Below are 10844 nucleotides of genomic sequence, written 5' to 3'. Positions count from 1 at the left end.
CAAAGGAAGAGTGGAAAGCAGGGTTCCCCCCCACTCTCACCCCCCTGGCAATGTTCCTCAGCCTGGCATGGTACCCAGTCCCTTACCCACTGGCAGTACTCCCCTTGCTGATCCTCACAAAATGTCCCCCCTTTGTCACTGTCCCCCTTCAATTCAGCACTGTCCCTCAGGCTGGCGGTGTCCCTTACCCCAGCCCCTTGCCTCCATCCCCCATGCTGGCACTGTCCCCTCACCCCCTGCCAATATTCCCCATCCTGACACTATCCCTCCCTCCCCCCCGCACCATGCTGTGTCTCCCACTTTGTCACTGTCCCCCATCTCAGCCCTCCCAGCAGTTGCCGCAATTCCTGACCCCCTGTCTGGCAGTGTCACCCATCCCTGATCCCCTGACGGTGTCCCCCACTCTGACCTTCTGCCTAGTGTCCCATCACCTGCAGGCAATGTCCCCCTCTCTGTGACTGTCTCCCACCTTTGCTCTATGCAGTGTCCCCTACTCTGTTGCAGTCCCCCCTCTCTGACCTCCTGGCAGTTTCACCAATTCTTGACCCCCTGGCAAAGTTCCCCAGCCTAGCAATGTTCCCCATTCCTGACCCCTGGCAGTGGCTCCATCACCCACATGCTGCTATATCTCTCTGTTTCTGTTGCTTGTCCCATGAGTCCCAGGTGCCACCTGTAACTCTACTGGAACACCCACAGCTGTCCCATCCCTTTAGGGATGTCCCCAGAAAAGACTGAGCCACTCAAAGTCCCCAGAGGAACATCTCCGTGCCACGTTCCCACATCCTGGCTGCAGAATGGGTGGCACTTGGGACCTCAAAGCACCTTGGTGGCCTTGTTGGGTTGTCACTGCAACCCAACCCGAAGCCCAGCATCAGGTTTCAGGAGGAGGAGCAGGGCCACAGTCCTGCACCATCCCTGCTGTCCCCAGGACCACCCCCAGCTGCAGCAATGCTCTCACTGCCACCTGTGCAGAAGCTGCTGCGACCAAAATCGGTAGCAGGCAGTGATGCAGCTGAGGAAGTGACTAGCCCAGTGCTGGCCACTGAGGCCGGGCCACCCACCTGCTACAGCGCGCTGCATGCCGACGAGTTGCGGCCACTGGCAGCCCCCAAGGATGAGGTGTCTGCCAGAACCGAGCAGCCACCGCGGTAAGACCTCCCCAGGGAGCCCCCAGGGATAGTGACAGCAGTGGCTGGGGATGAGCATTGTTCTAGGAGGTCCTGGGATGTCGTGTGTGCCCCAGAAGATTCACCAAGCAGTGGAGTTGTTTTGGTGCAGATCTGTCCTGGTTTGGGAAAATTGCCATTTTGTGGGGCTGTTGTGGGTAGATGCGGACTTGCAAGTCCCTCCTGGTATGGTGGGGACAGATGTGTCTTATAAAAGGGGACATTGTTGGCAATCGGCCTGATAAGAGTTGATAGCGGTGACAGGTGCTGGATGTGCCCACACCAAAAAGGGCACAGGGGAAAAGTTCTTTGCTGGAGTTCATGCACACTAGCATGCCCAGGAGGGGAGAAGAGATGTCCAGCTGATGACCAGGAGGGAGACAGGGTTGGTGGCCAGTCACTTCAGCTCCTTTTGCATGCAGCTGTAACCCAACTCCTGCCCCATCAATATTGCACAGCCCCAGGGGGTCAGGTTGCAGGCATCTCTCACCATGGGAAAGGGCTAAAAAGGGGGCTACAAAGGGCTAAAAGTGGCCAGCAGCACTTTCCACCCTGACGTGGTGCAGGCACGATGACCTCAAGGAGATGCTGGACAGCAACAAGGACTCACTCAAGCTGGAGGCAATGAAGAGGATCGTGGCGGTGGGTTGCACTGTGTGCAGTGCCTTCTGTGCCATGCCGGGCTGTGCTGTGCCATGATGTGCCACACCAGCCACGCCGAGTCACACCACTCCTTCCTTCCCTAGATGATCGCCCGGGGCAAAAATGCCTCTGACCTCTTTCCAGCCGTGGTGAAGAATGTTGCCTGCAAGAACATAGAGGTGAGGTTGTTCCTGGGGTTTGGGGTACTCCCTGTTTGGGAGGCATTTGGGAGTGTTTGGTCTCCATCTCGCAGGTGAAGAAGCTGGTGTATGTGTACCTTGTGCGCTACGCAGAGGAGCAGCAGGATCTAGCCCTGCTCTCCATCTCCACCTTCCAGCGGGGACTCAAGGTGGGAATCCTTCCTGCCCCTTTCTGGGGCCAGCAAGAAGGCCGTAAGGCTGTCCTGGCTTGTTGCAGCAATGCATATATCCCAGTAGGACCCCAACCAGTTGATCCGTGCCAGTGCTCTGCGCGTCCTCTCCAGCATCCGTGTGCCCATCATTGTGCCCATCATGATGCTGGCCATCAAAGAAGCTGCGTCAGACATGTCCCCATATGTGCGAAAGACAGCTGCCCATGCCATCCCAAAGCTCTACAGGTAATAGGACGGCTGCTGAGAATGAGAAAACACATTGAAAGCTCTGCACATCTTCTTGTTGCTAAATTTTGGGGGCGCAGATCTTGGTGGTAGGGTCTCAGCTGCTTGGTGCCAAGAGGGATGGGGGATTTGGGGGACTGGATACATGCCCATCCACACCATGCCCACTCTTCTCTTGCAGTCTTGACTCAGACCAGAAGGACCAGCTCATTGAAGTCATTGAGAAGCTGCTGGCAGACAAGACCACGGTGAGCTCTGGTTCTCCCTTATCCCCAGATATGAAGATGCTGTTGTTCCTGCTAAGCCAGCATCCTCTTGGGGGGGCACCATCTCTGCAGTGCCAGCATCCTCGCTAGGATGTCACCATCCCACTGATCTAGCATCCTCACAGGAATGCAGCCATACCCACAGAGATGGCATCTTACACAGATGCCACCATCCCTATCAAACCATCATCCTCATGGGGAAGTCCCCTTCCCCACAAAACCAGCATCCTCTTGGAGATGCCACCACCCCAGTGAGCCACCCCAACTTTCCCTCCACAGCTGGTGGCTGGCAGCGTGGTGATGGCATTTGAGGAGGTCTGTCCGGAGCGCATCGACCTTATTCACAAGAACTACCGCAAGCTCTGCAACCTGCTCATTGATGTGGAGGAATGGGGCCAGGTGGTGATCATCAACATGCTGACCCGCTATGCACGCACCCAGTTCCTCAGCCCCAACCAGAACGTGAGTTTGGGACCCTCAGGGCGTCTTGTCCATCTTGGAGTGTCACCAGCCACCTTGACACCAGTGTCCTACTGCTGTGGTTAGGGTTGTAGAGTGAAAGTGGGTATTGCTGGCAGGAATCCCTACTAGAGGAGAGTGCAGAGAAGGCTTTCTACGGCTCCGAGGAAGAGGATACCAAGGATGCCAAGGCAGAGGCAGCCTCATTGGCCAAGCGCAAACCCTATGTCATGGACCCCGACCACCGCCTGCTGCTGCGCAACACCAAACCCCTACTGCAGAGCCGCAATGCTGCAGTGAGCCCAATTCTAGCCCTTCTTGTCCCCAGGGCCATCAGCAGTGTTCCTCAGCCTTGGGCTCACAATATGCCCACTGGGCAAGAACCCACCAGGGTGCTGGGAATATCTTGAGAGGTCTCCATGGTGGCATTCCCCAGGGTTCAGCTTCCTCCATGTGCTGCTGGGAGGGACACTAGGGGACACAGCAATCCCCTGGCATGTCTCCATGAACCACTGAGGACAGGCACGTGTCTCCTTGCAGGTGGTGATGGCTGTGGCACAGCTCTACTTCCACCTGGCACCTAAGGCAGAGGTTGGCGTCATTGCCAAGGCACTGGTGCGGCTCCTGCGGAGTCACAGGCACGTGGCAAATGGGTTTTGGTGGTCCCGCACCCTAGAGACATGGCTAGTGAGACCCATGGGGAGGCTCAGACATCCCGGATAAGGGATGGAGACATTGTGGTAGCACTGCCTTGATGGTGAGTCTGCCCCTGATGGTAGTCCCCTCTCTGTCCCCACAGCGAGGTGCAGTATGTTGTGCTGCAGAATGTGGCCACTATGTCCATCAAACGGCGGGTGAGTCTGGGTGCTGGTGCTGGAGGAGTCAGCCTTATTAACTCTGGAGTGGAATGAGGACTATCTGGCAGTCAGTCACCAGGGCAATCTGCCCATGGGTGAGCGTGGTAGAGGCAATGATGGTACTAACACCACTGGCTCTCTGTGCAGGGAATGTTTGAGCCTTATCTCAAGAGCTTCTACATCCGCTCCACGGACCCCACACAGATCAAGATCCTCAAGGTGAGCTGGGAACACCTGGCAGGGCCCAGGACTGGGGACTCTGGGGTACCTTGGAGCTCTCCAACATGGAGCAGCCATCCTCCATGCTAGAGGGATAGGTGGGCACCATAGGCTCAGTGTCCTCAGGTGATGTCCTCAAGCAGACTCTTTTCCTTCTTCCTGCAGCTGGAGGTGCTCACCAACCTGGCCAATGAGACCAACATCTCTACCATCCTGAGGGAGTTTCAGGTATGTCATGGCCACAGGCAGATTTAGGCACCATGTTGCCTCCGTGGCATGGCTCTAGATGCCAAAATGCCACTATGGGGGGACAAAGGAGAGCCCCAGTGGGAGGAGAGAGCTGAAGCTGTGCCAACCCCATGGATGCCTCCAGAAAACCCCAATGCAAGGCCACCGTATGGTGGAGATACCCAGTGCTGGCACATAAGTGACATGCTCTGCCTGTGCAGACCTATATCCGCAGCATGGACAAGGACTTCGTGGCAGCCACCATCCAAGCCATTGGGCGCTGTGCCACCAACATTGGCAAGGTGCGGGACACCTGCCTCAATGGTCTGGTTCAGCTCCTCTCCAACCGAGACGGTGAGCACACACGGTGGGTGTGAAATATGGGCTCTTTGGCCCTCAGGAAGGATTCCCCTGAGGCTGAGTCTCTACCCACAGAGCTGGTGGTGGCTGAGTCCGTGGTTGTTATCAAGAAGCTGCTGCAGATGCAGCCAGCTCAGCACAGTGAGATCATCAAGCACATGGCCAAGCTCACTGATAACATCCAGGTGGGTCAAGGCATGTGTGTCCTTCTCTGGAGCAGAGAGGGTGGCAGCAATGCCACATGCCTGGGATTCTTTTGCAGGTGCCGATGGCACGGGCAAGCATCCTGTGGCTGATTGGCGAGTACTGTGAGCATGTGCCCAAGATTGCACCTGACGTGCTGCGCAAGATGGCTAAATCTTTCACTAATGAGGAAGACATTGTTAAGCTGCAGGTCATCAACCTCGCGGCCAAGCTCTATCTGACCAACTCCAAGCAGGTACCCTGGGACATGGCCCCATGGCCTGCCTCAGTTTCCTTAGCCCAAAGACTGGCCCTAAGCATGTCCCTCTGTGCAGAGCAAGCTGCTGACCCAGTACGTGCTCAACTTGGCCAAGTACGATCAAAATTACGACATCCGTGACCGTGCTCGCTTCATCCGCCAGCTCATTGTGCCCACCGAGAAGAGTGGGGCCCTCAACAAATATGCCAAGAAGCTCTTCCTGGCTCAGAAACCTGCTCCCATCCTGGAGTCCTCTTTCAAAGGTACCCACTCTGCTTGCAAGGTGTGGGGACATGGGGTGAGCTGTTCCTGAGCTGCAATCACTTCTCATTCTGCATAGATCGGGACCATTTCCAGCTGGGATCCCTGTCCCATCTGCTCAATGCCAAGGCTGTTGGGTACCAGGAGCTGCCAGACTGGCCAGATGAGGCTCCAGACCCCTCTGTGAGGAATGTGGAGGTGCGTGGGGCACCCCAGTACACATGGGATATACTAAGGTCAGGACATCTTGGTGAGGTCTTGGGAGAACACCAGAAGGTGCCACATATCCCCTCCCTGGTTACCACACAGCCACTTTGGGTGAGAACCTAAAAAGCCTTGTGTCAGCAGGTTCCCGAGTGGACCAAGTGCACCAGCCGGGAGAAGAGGAAGGAGAAGGTGGAAAAACCTTTCTACTCTGACTCAGAGGGGGAGTCGGGGCCCACAGAATCAGCAGACAGTGGTAAGGACCCAGTGGAGCCATCATGGTGGGGCATCAAGCAGAGGACATCATGGCTGAGATCACCACGCTGGGGACATTCACACAGGGGAATCTGGGATGTGATGGGAGATGTGGGGTGCTGTAGGGTGCCATGAGTGGCTCTGGGGACATGGGATGCAGTGGGACACTGTGGGGTATGGCGGAGATGTAGGGACAGAGCAATGGGACTTAACCATGTCCCCCACAGAACCTGAGTCTGACAGTGAGGAGAGTGGCAGCAGCAGCAGCTCTGGCACCTCCAGCTCCAGCAGCGAGGAGGAGGAGGAGGAGGATGAGGAGGAGGAAGAGGAAGGCAGCGGGGAGCAGTCAGAGGACAAAGAAGGGGAGGAGGAGGAGGAGAAGAGGAAGAAGAGGAAGGAGAAGGGAGGCCCCCGGAAGGCATCCCCAGGGAGCATGGGCAGGTAACCTGGGAAGGCTGGATCTCCCCCGGCCAAGCTGATGGCGTGGCCTCCCCTAAAGCCTCCTCTCCCTGCTGCTCCAGTGAGGAGGAGGAGGAGGCTGAGGGGAAAAAGGTGAAAAAGGCTGCAGGACCACAGGGGAAGAAAGGTCATGCTGAGTCCTCATCAGAGGAGGCGAGTGCCTCTGAGAGCAGCTCCTCGGGATCAGACTCTGGCACTGAAGCACCAACCGTGGTGGAGGCCAAGAGGAGGAAGATGGTGAGGACTGGGCTGGGAGGAGGTTGGGAGGATCCCTGCCCTCTGCTCACCCCATGTCTCTGACGCCTTGTAGATCCCTAGCAGCAAGGCTGGCCCCAAGGAGATTTCCCTGCTCGACCTGGATGATTGTGAGTGGCTGGAACAGGCTGCCCAGGGAGGTTGTGAAGTCTCCTTCTCTGGAGTTTTTCAAATCTCGCCTGGGCGTCTACCTGTGTGACCTGGTGTAGGGAACCTGCTTTGGCAGGGGGGTTGGTCTCGACGATCTCTAGAGGTCCCTTCCAACCCCTGTAATTCTGTGATTCTGTGATTCTGTGAATGGGATGGCCATGGTGGTGGCTCTGGGGAAACCGAGGCATGAGTGTCTGTAGGGGAATGCAGGGATATGTGAGGTCTTTGGATGAGCAGGAATGGGGACAGAGACTGTGAGGGTGGACAGCTCCTGTCTCTTGAGGCTGGCTGTGGGGAAGGTGACTGTGCCACCAGGATGTCCCATGCTGCATTCCCCCTGGGGTGGTGCCTGAGGGACTTCCCCCCTGTGACTATGCCACCAGGGCTGTCCCCATGTGGCTGCCCCATGTGGTTAGTGTCCCTCTGCTGTTTCCTCACGGGACTACACCACTTAAGCTGTCCCCACGTGGTGTCCCTCTACTGTTGTCCTCATGGGGATACACCACTGAGGCTGTCCTCAGGTGGTTGGTATCCCTCTGCTGTTGTCTCCATGTCGCTGTTCCCATGTGCCTGTGCCACTGACATTGTCCCCATGTGGTATCCCCATAGGTCTGTCCCCATAGGACTGTGGCTGATTGGAGCTTTCTTAACCCTTTCCTCCCCCCACAGTTACTCCCCCACCTCCCCAGCCTGTCCCCTCTAGCAGCATCATCTCCACCAGCCTGGTGACTGATCTAGAGGGCCTCACGCTTTCCGACACCTCCTTGGCACCTGCTGTAAGTGTCCTCCACGTTCCTTCCATGGGCTACCCAGACCCCTGTCACCCAGGGGATGGGCTTGGTGGCCTACATTGTCCCGTGGTCCCTGGCAGCTGCTGAGCCCAGCATTTGGTGCGGTGAGGACATATGAGCTGCTGCACCGCATGGCGGGCGAGGGGCTCTCAGTTGAGTACTGCTTCAGCCGCCGTCCCTTCCCGGGAGACCCGCACATGGTGGCTGTCCAGATCCAAATCTCCAATAACACCGACGCCGAAGTGAAGAGCCTGCGGGTCAGCGAGCCCAAGCTGCTTGCGGGCATGCGGATCCAGGAGTTCCCTGAGATTGGTATGGTGTAGCACAGCACCAATGCTTTGAGGGTGTAAGGGGACAGTGGTGGAAGGGAAGTGGGACACGGTGGCAGCCCTGTGCTTTCAGAGAGCCTGGCACCCGGGGACACAGCCAGCATGGTGATGGGCATTGACTTCTGTGATTCCACCCAGGCAGCCAACTTCCAGCTGTGGTGAGTGACTGGGCAGGAGGGGACAGGAGGGTTGTCTCAGGGGATGGGGACAGTGGGATGGGTAACAACATCTCTCCAAGGGACACAGGGCTGCAGGGGACAACAGATAGCAGGAAGAGACTTTGGCTACCCCAAGAGTTGGGGAGACAGCATGACAGGTTACGAGGGAGCCCAAGGGACAAGGAATGGCAAGACAGGGCTTCAAGGACAGCTAGATGGGCACTGGGGGACAAGGGATACCAGCACAGAGCACTGGAGTATCCCAGAGACAGCAGGACAGGGTATGGTGAACTCCAGCAGACAGTGGGGCAGGCACAGTCTCTTCAGGGGATGGGGACACCAGGATGGGCCCCAGGATCCTTCCAGGGGAAGAGGAAAACTGGCATGGACATGGGGTGCTCCATAGGACAGTGGGACGGGCACTAGGATACTAGGATACAGCAGTCCCAAGTCCAGTCTGATGGAATCTCCTATTCCCCAGCTATTTTGTGCCTCAGTTTCCCTCCAGTCATCCTCCTGCAGGTAATGGCTTAGGGCTAGGGTCAGGGCAGGAGGAAGTAAAGTCCTCTCATGCATCCCCTCTCACCCGTCTGTGTCTCCAGCACCCACACACGCCACTTCTACGTCTCCATCCAGCCACCAGTTGGGGAGCTGATGGCCCCTGTCTTCATGAGCGAGAATGAGTTCAGGAAGGAGCAGGGTGAGTGGCGACCAAGGCCAGGCCAGGGGGGTCACCCACCATCCCCACGGTGGCACTCACTGCATGCTTTGTCCCCCTGCCACTTGTGCCGTGGCCCAGAGCACCTTGTGCGGCGGGGTAAGGGTAAGTGGCTCTAGAGTAGCTCCCTTTGTTCCCCTCTGGCACCAGAGTGGCCCTGTGGGGTAGTGGGACATCTCAAGATCCTGTCCACGGGTCTTCACAGGGTCCCCATACCCTTTCCCGTTTGGCACAGGAACATCATGTCACTTCGTGGTAAGTGACGGGGATGCCCTGGCCCTGTGCCACCACACTCTAAGAGATGACATTTCTGTGGTGAGCTGGAGATGCCAGGATGTGGGTGCTCAGTGCCCGTGGAACCTGGCTCCATCACCTTGCACTGCTGGTGCCTAGAGGAGCCCATCCCTAGAGACATGGGACATGGCCACAGGCTACCACCACCACCAGGCAAGGTAACAGGGACAAGCCTGGAAAGGATCATGGAGGAAAGGTTTTCCCAAATCCAGCTCTGCCAAGCTAAAGAGGAGCAAGCGGGACAGGGAGTCAGGACCTCACCGAGGATCCAGACGTGTCCTGGGACAGAGCTGATGTAGAATGGAAGGGGACAGGACTGAGGGCTTGGCTTGAGAACAGCAAAATGGGCCCTGGTGGGGACATGGCCACTACTAGTGGTGGCCAGACATGGGCAGGGCATCTGTTACCTGCTCCAGGGAAGCTGACAGGCATGAGTGAGATCACAGAGAAGCTGACACTGCCTGAGAAGTGCCGGAGCGACCATGCCATTGTCCAGCAAGTGACCTCGGCTGCCAACGTGGGACGTGTGCCCTGTGGATCTGACAACGAGTACAGGTAACCAGACACCTTGTAGCATCTCAGCTTCCCAGGGAGTGGGACCCACTGCAGAGACAAGGTTGGGGTCTGGACACACACGGTTCTCTCTGCAGCCCTACTCAAGTGACATCAGCTCCCTTATGGGGACTCTTGGGGCTTCCTTTAGATCAAGGGGCCCGCATGATCCCTCTCACAAACCCCCTATGGCAGTGGCTGCGGGTGGCAGACACCTCCCCGCTCCCCATCCCAGAGGACAGGGTGGCAGTGCAGGGCTCAGCTCACCCTGACACCTCATGTTTGCTGGTGGACAGGTTTGCGGCCAAGACGGTGACCAGCGGGAGCCTGGTGCTCATCACCCTGGAGCGGCGGGAGGGAGCAGCAGCCCAACTGACCATCAATAGTGAGAAGATGGTCATCGGCACCATGCTGGTGAAGGACATCATCCAGGCCCTGGCGCAGTGACGGCCGGGCCCATCCACACTCCTCCGTCCCTCTGCCCCGTGTCCTCTCCCAAAATCCTCTTGTCCCTATTACAGGGTTATTCCCTGCCCCAGCCTCCATGGAGCAGGTCAGGATGATGTCCCTCAGTGGGGACGCAGCGGCTCCAACCACCCATCTCTCACCAGTCGCCCCGTGTAACTCTATTTATTATGGCCAATAAAGCTCTCCTCCAACCCGCACCCTTCTCCTCCGCCATGTGTGTGCGGTGGTCGGGGCAGTCCCAACGGGCGCCCTCAGCATCGGGGACTCAGCCCTCATGGGGAGACCTCGCCGCAGCCTGTACGCAGGAGGAATGACTTTGTACACTGTCTGATAATGATAGAAATGGGAGAACGGCTTTAAACTGAGAGGACACTGAGGTGAGGTGTGAGGAGAACACTGTGAGCACAGAGGCGGTGAGGCGCTGGCACTGCTGCGCAGAGCTGCGGGTGTCCCATCCCTGGAGGTGACCAGGACACGGGCGGGCCCTGGGCAGCCCACGGCAGGGCTGGAGCTCCACGATCCTTACGGTCCCTCCCGAGCCGAGCCGCACTTGCCCAGTGTGGGAAGGGAGCCCTGGGAGGCCGCCAGGTGTTGCTGCACGCCAGGCTGAGTGCACAGCTGCGCACGCCGCACCTCGCCAGCGGGCGCGGGGCAACGGCCCGAGGGGGCGCGAGGCGGCGCTGCGCGCATGCGCGCCGTCCCATAAAAGCCCG

At 57.9% G+C, this 10844-nt stretch overlaps 1 protein-coding gene across 4 annotated transcripts; it reads left to right on the top strand.

Annotated features, from left to right (window-relative positions):
• Positions 1–16: 16 nt before the first annotated feature.
• AP3B2 (adaptor related protein complex 3 subunit beta 2) lies at positions 17–10328 on the top strand. Of its 4 annotated transcripts, none has more exons than XM_031555187.1 (27): positions 17–1148; positions 1733–1808; positions 1913–1987; positions 2062–2157; positions 2246–2406; positions 2588–2654; positions 2952–3134; positions 3251–3427; positions 3672–3769; positions 3931–3985; positions 4136–4207; positions 4373–4435; positions 4657–4789; positions 4871–4980; positions 5058–5234; positions 5314–5500; positions 5578–5696; positions 5847–5958; positions 6185–6398; positions 6479–6653; positions 6727–6781; positions 7491–7597; positions 7693–7924; positions 8015–8099; positions 8702–8799; positions 9528–9666; positions 9960–10328. In XM_031555187.1, the coding sequence occupies exons 1-27, from the start codon at positions 949–951 to the stop codon at positions 10108–10110; spliced, it is 3417 nt and encodes a 1138-aa protein (XP_031411047.1). In that variant the 5' UTR covers positions 17–948; the 3' UTR covers positions 10111–10328. The 4 variants fall into 4 exon arrangements, with proteins under 4 accessions (XP_031411047.1, XP_019474848.1, XP_019474845.1 ...); XM_019619300.2 differs by lacking the exon at positions 17–1148 and adding an exon at positions 8899–8922 and having other exon boundaries at positions 1176–1808; XM_019619303.2 differs by lacking the exons at positions 17–1148; positions 3251–3427 and adding an exon at positions 8899–8922 and having other exon boundaries at positions 1175–1808.
• Positions 10329–10844: the final 516 nt, after the last annotated feature.

This window comes from Meleagris gallopavo, chromosome 12 (assembly GCF_000146605.3).
Source record: "Meleagris gallopavo isolate NT-WF06-2002-E0010 breed Aviagen turkey brand Nicholas breeding stock chromosome 12, Turkey_5.1, whole genome shotgun sequence".
Lineage (NCBI taxonomy): Eukaryota > Metazoa > Chordata > Aves > Galliformes > Phasianidae > Meleagris > Meleagris gallopavo.
The sequence above is the reverse complement of the archived record's forward strand: the minus strand, read 5'-3'. Positions and strand labels throughout refer to the sequence as shown.

Coding starts and splice junctions, on each gene's coding strand:
- AP3B2 (XM_031555187.1), top strand. CDS start 949: ATGCTCTCACTGCCACCTGTGCAGAAGCTGCTGCGACCAAAATCGGTA. Junction 5,959..6,184: donor CACAGAATCAGCAGACAGTG/GTAAGGACCCAG, acceptor TGTCCCCCACAG/AACCTGAGTCTGACAGTGAG. Junction 8,800..9,527: donor TGAGTTCAGGAAGGAGCAGG/GTGAGTGGCGAC, acceptor TACCTGCTCCAG/GGAAGCTGACAGGCATGAGT.